Genomic DNA, 18,840 nt, shown 5'->3' on the forward strand with positions numbered 1-18,840 from the left:
GCTATTTCATCTGCCAGAAAATATCTAGTTGGAACATTTGTTCCAGAAAATCTTGGGTTTGAACATATTTCACGGAATAATGTTATCAATAACCACACTCGTCCATTAGCACAGTCCCTATTTGGTGATATTACAAATCCGGCTATCCTTGTAGTAGATGGAACATATATATATATACAAAAAAGTGGCAATTTTCAATTCCAAAGAAGATCGTTTAGCATGCACAAACACAGGCCATTGGTAAAGCCAATGGTTTTTGTAACTACGTCTGGCTATATAGTGAGTGTGATGGGACCATACATGGGTGACGGAAAAAACAATGATGCAAACATTATGACTCATATCATTAAAAGAAATATAGAGAAAATAACAGATTGGCTTCAGGAAGATGACATTTTAATTGTAGACCGTGGTTTCCGAGACTCTCTTGATCTATTAAATGAGTTAGGTATTAAGTCTAAAATGCCATCTTTTCTTGGAAGGGGAGAAAAGCAACACTCTGTAGAAGAAAGTAATACACCACGCCTCGTAACCAAACTTCGTTGGATTGTGGAATCCATTAATGGTAGGATAAAGTTTTTTCGATATTTGGACAAAGTCACGGGTGTCATTCGGTTTATCGAGAGAAATGGGCGTGAAAGAATATCTAACGGCGGTCAAGTATCGAGAGACGATCGTGAAAGTTCTGGTAACGGATCGTGAAAGACATTTAATCGAGAAGACATATGAAAGATCAGTAAATATTCTAATTTAATTAATTACACAGACACATTAACGACAAAATAAAACTGTCTGTCAAAATGGTTCAACATTATGATCAGTATGTCAGAATATCCAGTTTCAAAAGTACACAGTTAGTACAAAACGACAAAAGGGAGATTGCTTCTCGACATTTCAATGACATAAAAAATGTAAACAAACACGATTTTTTTTACAAATTCGACTAAATAAACTACGTTTATCATAATAAGGGCATTGTATTTAAATTAATTAAACGGTTCTCATAGTTATTTTGTATAAATATAATCTGAAACTTGGTAAATAAAGAACTATTCATACAAAATTGAGTTTTTGGATCGTGAAAGATCACGTACCGCATTTTTGAAGATCGTGAAAAGGATCGTGAAAGAACTGATGCTACGAAGACGTTCATGTTGCTGACAGTGCGTGTTTTAGAATGAAGCGCGAAATATAAATCAAACGTCTAATATTTTTTTATGGCTAGCATTATTCCATACAATAGTTTATTTTCTTATCAAAAGACCATCAGAATTGGCTCAATTTTATATTTTGAAATGATATAGTTATCAAAATAAATCTTAACTGTAATGTTGATTTGGTGCCACGCAACTTCCGATGCTACTGTAGGACGTAGTGCAGTCGCCAAAAAAGTAAATTTTATATTATCAACCAATGTATGTTAGTGTATACTGCAAGTTGTTACACCCGGTACTTGAAACTTTTGTTTAGATCTGAAAGAGGAGCTAAAATGAACTGCTGCGCATAAAAACAATCCATATCATCGCTTTCTCGGGATATAAGCGGGTTAACAGGAAATTTTTATTTGTACAAGTACAAATAGTTATCATAGGTACCAGGATTATAATTCAGTACACCAGACGTACGTGTCATCTACACAAGACTCATCAGTGACGCTCATATCAAAATATTTATTTAGACAAACAAGTAAAAAGTTGAAGAGCATGGAGGATCCAAAATTCCTAAAAGTTGTACCAAATACGACTATGGTAATCCTTAGATTTTTGAAAAATTCAAAGTTTTGTAATCAAGAAATTTGAATCAAATAACCACATTATTGATATTCATGTCATCACCGAAGTGTTCAATACGGGGCTGGTGATACCAATGGGGACGAAACGCCCACCAGCAAGGGCATCGACCCAGTGGCGTAAATAGTTATTAAAGGTACTAGAATTATAATTTAGTACGCAAGACGCGCAAATACATTAACATTATTATTTGGGCATTCGTGAACATGTTGTTTGTAAAATAGTTGGATGATTGTAGGATGAAGTTTTTTTATCGTCATGTGAAGTACTCACTTATCATGAGTTATAAAATACCCATATTTTGTATATTGGATCCTATAAACTAAATGTCCGTCAGACAGGTTTCACCTGACTCTGAATTTGCCTCATTTCATGGATGAAGATTCATTTTAGTGGTCAAGTCCGTATCGAGGATTCGTTAAGCTTTCGGATAACTGTCTGTTGTTATGATTGTAAGGTGTATATTTTCGACTTGTGCAAGGTTTCAACTAACATTGAACTCATTATCATGCATCATTCGGCAATATTTGTTTTATGTTGTTTGGCCTTTTGAATATATACATGTATGCAATAGCGACAAGGTGTTTCGTGTATGGTGTACATGTCTGTCTGCATGTTTCTCATATGACCATGATGACTTCAATTGTGTTTGATTTATTAAATGATAGAAAGATGTCTATGTCTGGCTGTCGGTCAGGGTTCATATGCTTTTGACCTCATGTTTCGAATTAATTGGCTAAACATAACTTTTACATCTGTTAGTTTCTAAGGCACTGTAAAGATCGGAACACATTTATTTGGTGTACGGGATATTTGTAGAGATCTGTATGGCATGGTTCATCTGACCATGGCCTTTTTTTTATGAAACATTGATAATCTTAAGCGCATTTGACACTTCTAGTAAAACCCTTGATATAATAGACGTTCAACACATATACTATCGCAAGTAAAGCAAACAAGACATTACAGCATTTGCACTTTGGTATTCTATAATATGTACTATATAGTTAAATCAATCCTTATCTGCGTTGCTTATAAAGAACTTAAAAAGTTCTGTTGCACACAATGTTGGTTATCGTTCAATCCAAAACTACACATGAAATGTGCTTTTTTTGCTATGATGTTTTTGTTTGATGGATAACATTTTGGTTTAAACGTTGCATACTATCCATATTATTGGCAAACTAGTGTCGGTGTGCCTGAAGTGCACTAGACTGTTTCACAAAGCGGAATCTTTCACACTTATTTAGACAAGTTATTAGTTGTTGTTTTTTTTTTAACTTTTGAGGTAAAGTGTTGAATAGAAAAAAAAGATAATAGCTTTAATGTTCATCCTTATCAAAATATTTACAGGCTTCAACCACTTGCAGATTTATCAAATGGTAATAGATAAACTGATTTCTGATTACTAGTATTAAGTCTGGTCACGCATTTTCTTTCACGATCGAAAAAATACGTTGCCTGATCTTTCACGATCAAGTTTGATGGAAATTCAACAAATTCAAGGTTTTCATAAACAAATTAACGCTTTTAATGGAAGAACATACTTTAATTTTACTGTACTATCAGATACACCAAAGATTAAATTTCAAATATTATGATATTCTGAAATATAACCATTATAGGTACACAAAGCGTGTTATTTTTAATTAATTTCATAGACACGCATTGCGCCTTTTGTGTTTTTTTCAAAACGTACTTCATATTTTCTTTATCTTCTTTCACAGTTATGTTGAGGAAGTTAAACCATTTTGACAGATATATTTTTTTGTTCGGATTTGTTCCGCGTTTTGAAAATTAAGCGATTTTTTTAAAGATTCTGAACTAGAATGTACATTAAATGCCTTTCACGATCCGTTACCAGAACTTTCACGATCGTCTCTCAATACTTGACCGCCGTTAGATATTCTTTCACGCCCATTTCTCTCGATAAACCGAATGACACCCGTGAAAGTCTTACCTACGAATCAAGTTCCATACATTCAGGACTATGTACACATTGCTTGTTCTTTAATAAATCGTTATTTTAAACCAATGAATATTGGTGATCCTGAAGCAGATGAGTTGTTGGGTGCAAAAATGCTTTTTTTGTCAAAACAAATTAATGAGTTGAAAAATAAAGTTGAAAATGATGGTTTGGACAAACGAAGTTATAAATGGTCTAAGATAGATTCAACAGATTTTGATATTGAATTTCTACGCCTGAACGAAGAAGAACTAAGAAACTTCACTTTAGGAACATATCAACTGAAGATGGCAAAATCATACACAGAAGAACACTTTGACTCTGAAGGAAGATATGAGGTTTTGATCTCTGCTGAAGATCAGTGTCTACTCTCTGCTAAAATTCAAAGCCGACATATAAGTGCAAAATGTTACCAATTATGGATTTCATTTAATGAGTGCGTTGTACTTGGTTGGTACTGTAAATGTAAAATTGGTGGTCGTGTAGTTGGTATGTGCTCTCACATTGCTTCAGTAATATGGTACTTAGGTTTCGGCAGGTATACTGACAAACAATTCCGAATTAACAACTGGGGTCAGTATTTATTAGATGCCAAGAATATTCCCGAACCAGAGGAAATTGATGCAAGTGATGAAGAAGCTACAGTTACTGAAGAATGACTTTGAATATTATCATCGAAAACTGAACATGTACTGATGTATATATGTGACTTTTGAATTATACAATCCTAAACATGTTTCATGGTCAGCCTGAATTCACAGTTTAAACAAATACACATTTTTAAGACTTATCTAATTGGAGTTAACTTGACTTAAAAATAACCAAATGTTTATTTAGACAATTAATTTGAACAATAGTTGATTGACTCAACTACATGTACATGAGATATACTTGTCCTTTTATTTTGTATTAGTAAAGTCACAGAAAGATTTGTTAATTCTTTTTTTCAACTTCCCCCAACTTAAGGGACATTAACATGTGAACAGTATTTTTTTAAACGACTGTATAAAAATATTTGTCATGATAAAAAAATCTACGTTTGTTTTTTTAACTAAACATAATGGTACACAATTCATAAAAAAATCTCCGCCTTTCCTGTGAAGAAGCAGTGACATTAATTCCATCAGTATAACAGCATATATATCCAACTTCTGTAGAAATATAGTTCAAATGTATTTAAGCTCAGCTAAGTTTGTTTTAAATGTATATAGGCTGAAATAAAAAAGATTGATAAGTTTTGTGATTTTTTCTTCTTCAGAATAGTGAGATGTGGTATGGTTGTCAATAAGATAGTTATCCACCAGAGTTCAACTAATGACAGAGACATTTTATGCAACTATAGGTCATCGTATTTCGTTGCATTGTTGTAGTCATACTCTTGCATTACACATTATATAACTTTGAAATGTGTCCACATCAATGAAGCCCTTGAGCTAACAAAACATCTCACCAAAATAATAGAACAAAATGAATGACTTTATTGTACATGATGAAGACATATTAAACTTGTTTTAAGAATACTTGAATAGAATTTGGTTGTCATGGCGATATTTCTGATAAAAAAATACCTTTATTGTCTTCTTTAAGGTAGCACAATACAAAGATTTTATAACTCCAACTCCAAAATGCTGTAACTCACTTAATAATGCTTGAAAATTTAGAAAAGTGATAGTTATGGATAGCTAACAGATTAATCTTTCCAGTTATTACAATGTTAGTATTATGCAACAATTATGTAATTAATTATAATGTTAATGGTGTCTAAAATATTTTTCATTAAATTTCCACATTCAAATGAAATTAGCTTCTGCATAGGTATCCCTAGAGGGTTGATTTTATTATATGTTGTTCCTATGGCTAATATCTACAAAAGGGTGTCTCAGATTTCAAATGTATAAAACAAATTTTACATTTAATTAAACATTATTTTCTTTTATGTGGTTAGGATATTTACACTTATTTCAGATTTATGAGAGAATGGAATACCATAGAGACAATCTGAGACACCCTTTTGAAGCCCATGATGAGTTGATTAAGATTTCTTTACAATTTTCTGTATAGTTAAACAGATGACAGAGCTAAATTCATTCAAGTGAACTTACCCAGATTTTGCCACTAATTACATAATAATTGATTACATTATGATTGCATAATAAAAATATTGCATTCATTTAAAAGAATAATCTTTTATCTATCTATATATACCTCTTTTACTATTTTCTATGCATTCGTAAGAAAGTTACAGCATTTCAGAGGTTAGTGATTGGAAGTAAAAAAATCTTTGTATTGTGCTACCTTAATTTGAATACATAAAAGTTATTTTATGCATCAATATCAAATATTTATATACAAATTGAAAATTCATTCAAAATGGCAGTATGAAAAAATTAAAATTGCAAAAAAATACATTTGCAGTTACCATAGCAACCAAATCAAAATAAATAGTTTCATGTTAATAGATAGAATATTATTTTACAATAAGTGTACAGCATGCAAACCTACTTTACTGATCACATGAATTATGATTTTGATGATTTCAAGGTATTTCAACGTTTTTTAGGCCTATCCTTAAAATCGTATCGACCTCCGTAACCATGGCAACCACATTTTAAACTGGGGTATATATCATCAGCACATGTTACCATGATACACATATGTAAATATTAACATGATTCTATAATGGGCCAAAAATTACCCTTAATGCCCCTACTCCTTTCTTTTTAACTGACATATATAACAGCCAACAAAATTTGTAAATTGTTTAACCTTATATTAAAAATATTTCTATTATTATATTTAGGATAAAAAATATTATATCATATATAATTTATATCAAAAGGGATAAAACCAAATAAATAAATAAATAAAATTGTTTTTTCTGATTAGTGGTGAAATATAAAGTATTACCTCTGCTTAGGGGCAAACTCGTAACTAAGATCACACCTGGTCAGAGGTATTAAATTCTAAATAACATTTATTCAAAATTGCAACATCCTGTTTAACTTAAATAACAAGGCCTTCCGAATATACTAGATAAGTAATACACGAATTTAAGATAATAGGGCTTTCTTTTTACCTGTAAAACACACATGTACTGAGGTAGTTAGACCATATTAAAGTGCTTTAAGTATGCTATGTCTTTAATTTGACAAACATTGCTTAAATTATTGAAATAAATTTTTAATGTTACTTTAGAACGCATTTCCTTTTTTGAGAAGGTTATCAAAGATTGCTATGGAAATTCTATTATCATGATTTTAAATTTATAAAGTTGTTTTATATACTATCTTATATCTTATATTAATATAAAAAAAAACATCACTGCATTATTAACTCAACTCAACAAAAAATCATTTTTATTAAAAAAAATATTTCCTAAATTGATAAAGTTCAGTTGATTGATACAAAAAATAGGTCTAGGTTGGTTAACACTTGGTCGAGTATGGTTCAGACTGGGTCGAGTACGGTCCAGACTAGGTCGAGTATGGTTTAGAGTCAGACTCGTATAAAATAGTTAAGTACTGGTTAAGAACAAATCAAGACTGTTAAGTATGGTTCAAACTACAGTCCAGTATTATCAAGTAAATTTCAGACCAATTCAGACTGGTCGAGTAAAATTCAGTACAGACGAGTACAAATATAGGTCATTTCACACTTTTGCTGGTACGGTTCAGACTCGTATAAAATGGTTAAGTACCGGTTAAGTACAAATCAAGACTGTTAAGTATGGTTCAAACTACAGTCGAGTAAAAATCAGTACAGACGAGTACAAATATAGGTCATTTCAGACTTTTGCTGGTTTGTAGTGAAAGGTTGCACTTAAAAAGATAAATATCATAAGCATTCAATCAACGGAGAAGACGTTACTAAGTTGGAAAACTTGTTTTTAATCCATTTGTCTCTTTTTGGAACAATAAAATATGTTTAAACTATATTCAACCAACAAATGATAATATATAAACATATATGTTGTGTACAAGTTATAATGTTCTACAAATTATAAGTGTACAGATTTTTTGTACACGATACCAGTTTTTAACTAACCGCTTCACACAAATGGATGATGCAAGCACACAGTCTTTTATTTCGCATGTATTTGTCATATTTCCACAACAACATGATACAGTTTAGTACTGAGCATTGATACAAAAAACATTAAAAGAACTAAATAAGACTTTTATTGGATATGATTTTGGTATAAAGAGAAATATAAAATTCGAATTTAAGCCAATCCGGTATTCTCATTTTCAGTTTAAGGACAATGAGAGTAGCGCTTAATGTTTAGTTGAATAATATAAGTTTGAATTTAATACATGTAACTTATATATTTTAGAAGATAATCTTGTATCACTTGTTGCAAGAAGGTAGTTGTATAAAAACTTATAACTTGTACAAAAACCCTGTACAAATTATAATTTGAACAAACTTGCATCTTGTACACAACATATATATAGTATGTTTGCATTAAGCAAAATTATATACCTTAACCGAATAATATTACCTCCTTACTGTTAAGTCCTGAAGATGTCAACTTGTACCACTTTGACAAAATCAGAAATCAAAACTATTACTTTGCAATAATTTCTATAAATTACATTCCTAAAATTTATGTTGCAGGAGTATGACCAAGTTTACGAATGATAAAATGAAGTGTATCATTGCTATTGTTATTATTACTGCCTATTATCCAAATAGTAAGTGAAGTTTTCATAATTACTAAACTAGTGTGAGATTTGCTCAATAGCAACACAATATGAGTCAGATTTAGGTATCATTAAATGTAAACAACATATACAGTTTCTTTTTTACACGTCTTTGCATTTAAGGGACTCGCACACTGTGTCAGTAGCCGGTCAACTCTGAGTTTGTGATATGAATTCCGCAGTTGGCAAGTGTACTCGACTCTTATATTAATAGAATAGGATGGTCAATTTTCCTACCGAAGTTCAGTGGCTCTCTCCGGCCACTCTGGCTTCCTCTAAGAATAAAAACTGACCGCCACGAAAGACGACAATAGTGTATGAAACACCATTTAGTCCATCAATTTTTTGCATGGGTTACGATATTTTGTTAAAATTATTTCCCTATGGTACATGTGAGATGTGGGAAGTTATCATGAGATTTTCAAATTGATTTATTTGACAGTATTTTAATAAAAATATTTTGTATTGTAAATTTCAAATTTATAAAAAGAACATTTTTTTCAGTCCTGGGTTTAACAGTTACAAATACAATACGACTACAAGAAGTATCGTCAGGTGGTCATATTTCAATTAAAGTCACTATTGACCCTAATACAAACGGCGTAACAGGAAATTGGACAATATCTGATATGTCTGGAGGTTCCCAAAAAATTGTCATCGACAACCTCAAATATGCTGAAACTTTAACAACAAATTCAATCGAATTGTTTATCTTTACTACGGAAACTTCAGACATTGGATTTTACATATATCATGCAACAGACGGTTCAAATTTTGCAGAGAACACACCTATGACATTAGCGATTACAGGTTTGTTACAGTTCTTTATCATGTTTGTCAACTTTAAGTATAATTAAAACTTCATAATTAGCCTCTCACAACTAACCTCTTATCATTATCGATCTGCAGGTTTCATTATTGTTTTCCATCGTTTTATCCTCAGTATCAAAATAATAAGATGGAGTATGAATGCCAATAAATTCAATCAAAGTTCAAATAAAGTTGTGTCAGTAGTTATAGTCATTATTTCTGCCTTCAACAATGAGTAAAACCCAGACCGTATTTTTCAACCATAAAAGATTCCGACATTAAAAATATGAAAAAATATAAAAATATTCAACTGAGAAAACTAAAACTTCATTATGGATTGGTTAGTCAAAGAGCTAAAATACAACTAGACTTTCATCGATATATATATGATGTATATATACTCAATATATCTGCACAACAATGTCAAGCTTGAAAGTTTACGGAAATATTTCGGCTTTATAAATAGCCTCCGTCAGTGACAATTATTTTAACAATACAGTATTATATGTACTGTGTTTCATACAATCCTAGATGAAGCCTAAATAGTAAACCGTTTAGTCAGCTATAAAAGGCATCGAGATAAAAAAAAAAAAAAAAAAAAAAAAGGTGATGCATATAAAAAAAAAAAAGGCATAACAGACTAATGTAAAGCAATTCAATTGACAAAAAACAAATATGACCGACCATGCAATGATATTCAAAGAACTAAAGGGTCTTGATATGAGACAGGAACATAAAGAATATGGCAAGGTAAAGCATGTTTGTGCTCTAATCTGTGGAAGTGATGTAGTAACACAAAAAACGATTAATTACAAATAGTCTAACTCAATAGATTGAGATTGGTACGAGCCAATACCGAGTGGAACAGTATGTTAAAAAGTTCGTAGGAGATGAATCGTGGTCTGTCGGTATCCTAAAAAAAAAGGATTAAGAGACAGACAAAGAAAGAAAATGAATTTGCAATATGTGAAATAAGTTGCCCGTTTAAGAGAATGAAAAGCCAAACTCTGTCTAATTTCAAAAGAAGTAAATGATCTGTATATTAGCATTATCAACATTAACACTATAAATGTTATGACGACAGATTCGCATTTTGAAAAAAAATGTAGCTTTAGTGATGGTCGATCATGACCAAAATAATGTAATGTCAATCAAATATTGAGACCGTTCTTAAAAAGGGAGGCGAAAAACACCCAAAGGGACATGCACACTCATAAATCGATAATAAATTGAAAACGATAATACGAGAAAAAGGAAACGAATATTTTTTGAAAAACGTAAGTATCAATTTACGAAAAAGAGAGAAAAGGATGTATATGATTGAAGAATCGAAAAAAAATACAAAATTAATGTATATTTGTGAGACATCAGCTAGCAAATCAAATTTTATCTCCAATATTAAAATAGCAACACACATTTATTAAAAAAAATCTTCGAGTTGATAAAATAACAGAAATGTAGGTAACAACTATAATCCAAGACTTAAATATGACACCAATTATAAATGTTCATATGGTGCAGATGTTGAGTCGAAACACAATGAACATAGATTAGTAGACTTCAAAAACATGGCATACCAAATATCGCATGAAGCGATAACGTACCAAACCAAGACCAGCATTGCATTTGAATCTCTCTGAGGGCTTAAAGGAAACTAGTTTAAATAAGAAACATTTGCTGTAATAAAGTTTATAAAAATCTCCACCTTCAATTATAACTTTAAAATTGTGTCATTATGTTTTTTTACACCTTATTTGATATATTTGTTTTTTCTTTTAAGATTCCCCACCAAAGGTTTCAACATCAATGTCCAAGGAAACAGTAGGCATAGGACAAACACTTACACTGAATTGTTCTTTCATGATATATGATCCAAACAGTATATATCATGTAAAGTGGGAAAAAAATAGCACTTCCGGTGAAGTTTCTTATATTGACATGTCAGTAACATCTAAATATGGTGGAAGTGTTGCAAATGATCCTTCTTTAACTATTATGAATATAGATAGTAACGACATGGGTGGGTACTGGTGTAATGTAACAAATAATCATGACAGATCAGGGAAAAGTACAAAAATAACCATAGAGTTACAACAAGGTAAAACATTAAATACTTGAATGATCAGCAAATGTTTATTTACATAAAAATAATTTTCCTCTAAGTGCGTGGTTCATATATAGAACAACAAAAAGGAGAATAAATATATAGACAGAATAATATATGGAAACCAAAACATAAAAAGAAATTTACACTTTTGTCTTATAGTATTTTGAAATAAAAAGATATATGATAGTAGAATCGCCGTATTTATCTAAAACTACATCGATGGATTGTTAAGGTTATATTTATCTGCAATTATCACTTATTCGTACGTTTGCATATACAATGTAATTTACCGAGAAAAATAAGAATCAAGCAAATAGCTTAAGAACAAAATAAAATCGCTATGAACGTATCATAACGAGGTATAATGCAGACAATTTCTGTGATTTATTTAATTAATTTGTATGTAAAACTTTTCATCTTCGCGACTCTATAAAACGATCATTGATACCAACAAATTGTATATTAGAACATATGTTATTATTTGATTTAAGGTGGCAGCGTTTTAACTCAGACAGAAACGACAACTGCAACAAGTATTCATGGTACAACTTCTAATGTAACAGAGAAAGGTACAACTTCTACTGTAACAGAGAAAGGTACAACGTCTACTGTAACAGAGAAAGGTACAACGTCTACTGTAACAGAGAAAGTTACAACAATGACAGACAAAGGTACAATAAAGTCAGGTGATTGTACAACATTCAAGCATACACTACTATAACACATTGTATAGGATCAACTCGAACAGACCCAATGCTCTCAATCACAAATATTATATTCTATCATACAATATATCATTCACATTCGTAGAATATTAGTTATTATAGCAACATAAACCTTGACATTTAACAGCATATTTGTCCACTACGATGTTTAACAGACACAACTTTAAGGTTTTTTTTCAAACAGTGTATTTCAGTTACTTTACTGAATTATAAAATTTCATTTACTTCATTTATTTAATTTATCTATTTTTAACATTTTATTTATTATGTCTGTATATATCATGGAATGTGACACAAGTGTCACACAAGTGACATTTTCAGCTAGCTATACACCAGGTTTAATACACCATTTTTAAATAACTTTATATTTTGTAATTATTTGGAGATTTAACATAAGAAGCTCAAAACTCTGTTAACAGTTTAACCCACAATTAAACTAATATAAAACGTAGAGTGCTGAATATCATATGGATTTCAATAGAATTGAAAAACAATCCTGATTTCATGTTGCAATGGACGACGTTAATACATATTTTGAACAAGTTTTATTAGCAAAGCGGCAATGGCCAACTGAGTATGTTAATATTGAACCTCACTTACACTGTAACCTAAATATATAAGACATCTGACATATAATATTTTTTATCTAAAACTGACTGCTACTAAAAACCTAGATATGATTTACCCCTTTTGTGGACATAACGAATTTAAAACTTTAAGTGTAAGTAATTTTTGTATTATTTCTAGGGCTTTGAATTCATATTTTTACTGTTGATTTCACTTCCACTTTTTATTTTTAATCTCTGAAAATCATTCTAATTGCAGGTGAAGAGATGTGTCCTTGTAATTGTGACTACAGGGCAAAACTGGATTACTGGGCAACACAAAATGTAACAAACTATACATTTGAAGAATTAAAAATAATTCTGAAACCAGAATTAGATAAACTAGAAAAGGAATTACGCGTTGACAAGCATAATTTGTCAGCAGTGTTACGGAAGTTAACAAGTGCGCATGACAAACGACCATCGGCAAGACATCTTGGATCATTTGGAATTGTATTTCTTATTGTTCTTTGTTTATTAATTTTTGCATCTGATTTAATTTCCATAAAACAACATATCATTACAATCAAACGGATATGGAACATCAAAGTAAAGCGATAACCACAAAGACGTTTCGTATCTAATTGTCCGAGACAATTGATCATTTAAAAAAAAGAAATCATCTGTAGATAAAAAAAAAAATGAAAGAATATATAATATTCTGGATATATGTTTATTTTGATTTAACAAATTGAAACATTCTAGTAATATATCAAATTCCATATTGCACCTTTTTTCAAACTTTACAAGAAATAATGTATTAATTCAAAATTCATTTTCATATATTTGATTAAAAAATGTACAAAGTTTATGTAGTTTTAATATCAACTTCTATATAAGTTCCTAGGAACACAACGTATTTACCAAATTTAGTCCTTTTATCTATGATGAGTTTATAGTACATACATAAAGTTCTCTCCTAAGTGCATAACCTCATCAATGATGTATTTTAAACTTAAATTTAAATATTTATGGACATCCTCAAAATCTGTTTCTACTTGGCTTTTTTTTTTTAAATCTCAAACAATTTGAATGTACAATTGAGGGCTACCATGTTGTTTTGACATTTCTAGTTTTTGTATTTATATTTCATTCAGTTTGTCATATGGAATACGTGTATTCTGACAACATTTTTGAAGACCATTCATTTTGGCTGTTATATGCATTTTTTGTGGTATACACACATATAAAGTCAAAACAGCTATCAGAAAATTGTTCATCTTCGTCCCTGCTTTTTTTTTTGTATTTTTAAATAAATAAAACCTTTTTGTATACATAATAAATCATAGATAACCATTAAAGACATAAAATCATAAATTGATTAGGTATCAGATATGATCTATAATACCTATACTGAAGTTTGGTCTTTTTTTGAAATGTTCGTTTTTTTACATGTTCTTCTGTCCGGCACATGTTCTATATTCCTTATCTCATTCTAGCCAATAGAATATTTCCCACACCATAAGGCAACCAATGTCTTGTATGTGTGCTTTTGTTGTCCATACACCTGTATTTAAGAGTTTACTGCTGTTTCAGTTTCAGTTCCGGTTTTGATGAATTTTAGTCACTTCGGCTTCCAGTTAGTAATACGTACGTTAAACCTTATAAAAAATACTAATATTTTGTAAGCTAGTATACAGGTTTATATACATATATATAAATATATCCGTTCATCCTATATATTGACTCTTAAAATTCAAGAGTTAATCTAAAAATAAGGGTACTTTCTCTGAAAATGAGGGTGCTTTTTATATGGCCTTCCAAATACCGTTTCGATCCCTAACATCACTGAAGAGACATTTATTGTCGAAATCCGGATATGGTGTACTAAAGAAATAATGACACCGAATGTTTGTGGCACAACATCCTGTCCACAAGTTAACAATTTTTTTTTTCTGTGACGTATTAAATTTATAATAAGATCCATTTTGTTACAACCTGTGATCAATTTTATTTGGCAATCGCCAATGGCAGTCAGCAGGGTTAAAGAACATCAGTTGTTCGACCTGTTAGTCAAATGCGTTTTGTTTAAATATACTTTTTCACTCTTTTAGTCTTTTGGAAAATGTTGTTTGTGCTGTTTTTAGACCCTTCTACAACGAAATTTGTTTGACATGCACACGTATAAAAATTGCGGTTTTTATCAAATGCAGTCTTAGGTTTGAACGTAGTTTTCAATTTAGACTCGTTTATATTTTTTGTTTGGGCATGTATCATATTTTCCCTCCGGTTTATATGATCCGTTCATCCTATATATTGACTCTTAAAATTCAAGAGTTAATCTAAAAATGAGGGTACTTTCTCTAAAAATGAGGGTGCTTTTTATATGGCCTTCCAAATACCGTTTCGATCCCTAACATCACTGAAGAGACATTTATTGTCGAAATCCGGATATGGTGTACTAAAGAAATATTGACACCGAATGTTTGTGGCACAACATCCTGTCCACAAGTTAACATTTTTTTTTTCTTTCTGTGACGTATTAAATTTATAATAAGATCCATTTTGTTACAACCTGTGATCAATTTTATTTGGCAATCGTCAATGGCAGTCAGCAGGGTTAAAGAACATCAGTTGTTCGACCTGTTAGTCAAATGCGTTTTGTTTAAATATACTTTTTCACTCTTTTGGTCTTTTGGAAAATGTTGTTTGTGCTGTTTTTAGACCCTTCTACAACGAAATTTGTTTGACATGCACACGTATAAAAATTGCGGTTTTTATCCAACGCAGTCATAGTTTGAACGTAGTTTTCAATTTAGACTCGTTTATATTTTTTGTTTGGGCATGTATCATATTTTCCCTCCGGTTTATATGATCCGTTCATCCTATATATTGACTCTTAAAATTCAAGAGTTAATCTAAAAATGAGGGTACTTTCTCTAAAAATGAGGGTGCTTTTTATATGGCCTTCCAAATACCGTTTCGATCCCTAACATCACTGAAGAGACATTTATTGTCGAAATCCGGATATGGTGTACTAAAGAAATATTGACACCGAATGTTTGTGGCACAACATCCTGTCCACAAGTTAACATTTTTTTTTTCTGTGACGTATTAAATTTATAATAAGATCCATTTTGTTACAACCTGTGATCAATTTTATTTGGCAATCGCCAATGGCAGTCAGCAGGGTTAAAGAACATCAGTTGTTCGACCTGTTAGTCAAATGCGTTTTGTTTAAATATACTTTTTCACTCTTTTGGTCTTTTGGAAAATGTTGTTTGTGCTGTTTTTAGACCCTTCTACAACGAAATTTGTTTGACATGCACACGTATAAAAATTGCGGTTTTTATCCAACGCAGTCATAGGTTTGAACGTAGTTTTCAATTTAGACTCGTTTATATTTTTTGTTTGGGCATGTATCATATTTTCCCTCCGGTTTATATGATCCGTTCATCCTATATATTGACTCTTAAAATTCAAGAGTTAATCTAAAAATGAGGGTACTTTCTCTAAAAATGAGGGTGCTTTTTATATGGCCTTCCAAATACCGTTTCGATTCCTAACATCACTGAAGAGACATTTATTGTCGAAATCCGGATATGGTGTACTAAAGAAATATTGACACCGAATGTTTGTGGCACAACATCCTGTCCACAAGTTAACATTTTTTTTTTCTGTGACGTATTAAATTTATAATAAGATCCATTTTGTTACAACCTGTGATCAATTTTATTTGGCAATCGCCAATGGCAGTCAGCAGGGTTAAAGAACATCAGGTATATATAAGGTCGCTGCACAATGCTAGGCGGTGTTGTCGTAGAAGTTAGAAATAAAGTACAGGTTCCAGCCCCGGCGCCGGGGAGGAAGTTACGAATCAAATCTACTCTAACATCGTTAGGTTGATTTTCTAGGCACTTTATACATATTCTAAGGCCTGGTATTTCTTAATCATAAGAAATCCGATGGACAAGGTCTAATTTGCAGTTGTCACTACACACAGGCAGACATATACACATATATATTTACAGTGATTGTATGCTTCTATTAATAGATTAGCATCCTGCAATTATACTGAAGAGATGAGTAGATGATCATTTCTGTACACTAAAAATAAATACTTCGTGTATTGTATCAGAGATCCTTGTTTAATTCCTACGAGCAGGTAACACCTCCCGAAACGACGGCTTATTTTTATAAGCTAGAGTTAGAGGAGGGGATAAGGTCGCTGCACAATGCTAGGCGGTGTTGTCGTAGAAGTTAGAAATAAAGTACAGGTTCCAGCCCCGGCGCCGGGGAGGAAGTTACGAATCAAATCTACTCTAACATCGTTAGGTTGATTTTCTAGGCACTTTATATATATATATATATATATATATATATACATAAGTACGTCTGAGTCAGTGACAACCCTACAACAGATGTATCCATCGGATCGCCATCCATGATGGTGATACATGGCTGTGTACATAATGTATATACAACTCGTCTAAACATCAACCCAACAATGTTAGATCTGTAAATTTGCTTTCGATCTGTAAATTTGCTTTCGATTTGGTGTCACGATATCACAGTAGCATGGGTTCGAATCCCGGCGAGGGAAGAACCATAAATTTGCGAAAGCAAATTTACAGATCTAACATTGTTGGGTTGATGTTTAGACGAGTTGTATATATATATATATATATATATAATTTTTAACTTTTACTTTAAATTGTGAAAGGAACTGGGGAATGTGTCAAAGCGACAACAACCCGACCATAGAGAAGACAACAGCCGAAGGCCACCAATGGGTCTTCAATATAGCGAGAAACTCCAGCACCTGAAGGAGTCCTTCAGCTGGCCCCTACAAAAATATGTATACTAGTACAGTGATAATGTACGTCATACTAAACTCCGAATAGTTGTGAATACTAAGTAAATTGCATGTGTGATACAATAAATGACGGTCGTGTTGTATCAGCAATCAGCAATCCGTGATGGTATCGATAACATACAAAGTTGCAAAGGCCTTGTCAACCACGTAATCCATATCACATTTATCAGTCGCGGTTAAAACGCAGCCTTTAAAATTCTAATACAAAGTCCGTCATATCTCATAAAAATACCTTTCTAAAATAGTTGTACTTGATGTAGTGTTTATGATAAAGATATAAGATCTGGTATAAGTGCCAATGAGACAACTCTCCATCCAAGTCACAATTTATAATAGTTAACCATTATAGGTCAAAGTACGGTCGTCAACGCGAAGCCTTGTCTCACACCGAACAGCAAGTTTTAAAGGACCCCAAAAATTACTAGTGTAATATCATTCAAACCGGAAAAACCAACGGTCTAATTTATATAAAAATCGAGAAAAGAGAAACCCTAACGAACCACATCAACAAACGACAATTACTTTACATCAGATTACTGACTTAGAATATGTGGAAACAATTGCAGCGGGTTTAAACGTTGTAATGGTACCAAACATTCAATAATATCTGATACAATAGAGTAACATCACAACATTGACAAAAATATGGGTTTTTTCAATATCACACTCCGTAGAAACCCTCAATCATTATAATACCGGAGCAGAATCTATGGGATAATATCGGTGTAGCAGTTCAATACTGGTGTTATACTGAAAAAACTATATAATTGTGTTTTTTATGATGTTGATAAAAAAATCACATAGTCCTACACTGAACTATCATGGTTATACTTTGTGAAAGTTTATTATGTGATTCGTTAAATACCGATAGAGTTAAAAATTCTTGTTTTGACAGCAAACAAGCTAACTGATATCAGCCAAGATTAGATTAAATTACCGGCAGCCATGATTTACAACAACAGTACTTATAAAGTTATAGCAAGCTATGAACAGGTGTATTGACACAACATTATCAATATAATGGAATTTTGGGCAACTGTCTCACAAGTGAGAGGTTTAGCTAGCTATAAAATCAGGTTTTATTTTTTATCTTTGTGTTGCATTTTAACGTTGAGTCGTTTGTGTTTCCTCTTATTTTTGAGATATTGAGATAAGACGTGGCACGGTACTTGTCTATCCCAAATTCATGTATTTGGTTTTCATGTTACATTTGTTATTCTCGTGGTGTTTTGTCTGATGATTGGTCTGTTTCTGTGTGTGTTGCGTTTCGGTGTTGTGTCGTTGTTCTCCTCTTATATTTAATGCGTTTCGCTCGGTT

The 18,840-nt window shown here is 31.7% G+C and overlaps 1 protein-coding gene across 1 annotated transcript; it reads left to right on the forward strand.

The window, feature by feature from the left end:
* The first annotated feature begins 8,378 nt into the window (after positions 1-8,378).
* LOC134705323 (uncharacterized) lies at positions 8,379-13,447 on the forward strand. The gene is made up of 5 exons (XM_063564068.1): positions 8,379-8,450; positions 8,964-9,269; positions 11,050-11,367; positions 11,868-12,047; positions 12,927-13,447. The coding sequence occupies exons 1-5, from the start codon at positions 8,402-8,404 to the stop codon at positions 13,265-13,267; spliced, it is 1,194 nt and encodes a 397-aa protein (XP_063420138.1). The 5' UTR covers positions 8,379-8,401; the 3' UTR covers positions 13,268-13,447.
* Positions 13,448-18,840: the final 5,393 nt, after the last annotated feature.

Source organism: Mytilus trossulus, chromosome 2, assembly GCF_036588685.1.
Source record: "Mytilus trossulus isolate FHL-02 chromosome 2, PNRI_Mtr1.1.1.hap1, whole genome shotgun sequence".
Classification (NCBI taxonomy): Eukaryota; Metazoa; Mollusca; class Bivalvia; order Mytilida; family Mytilidae; genus Mytilus; species Mytilus trossulus.

What these genes read in the sequence shown, in the direction of transcription:
- LOC134705323 (XM_063564068.1), top strand. Translation starts at nt 8,402, where the DNA reads ATGAAGTGTATCATTGCTATTGTTATTATTACTGCCTATTATCCAAAT. An exon ending in TACTGCCTATTATCCAAATA is followed by an intron (nt 8,451 to 8,963) that starts GTAAGTGAAGTT and finishes CATTTTTTTCAG; the next exon opens with TCCTGGGTTTAACAGTTACA. An exon ending in TACAACAATGACAGACAAAG is followed by an intron (nt 12,048 to 12,926) that starts GTACAATAAAGT and finishes TTCTAATTGCAG; the next exon opens with GTGAAGAGATGTGTCCTTGT.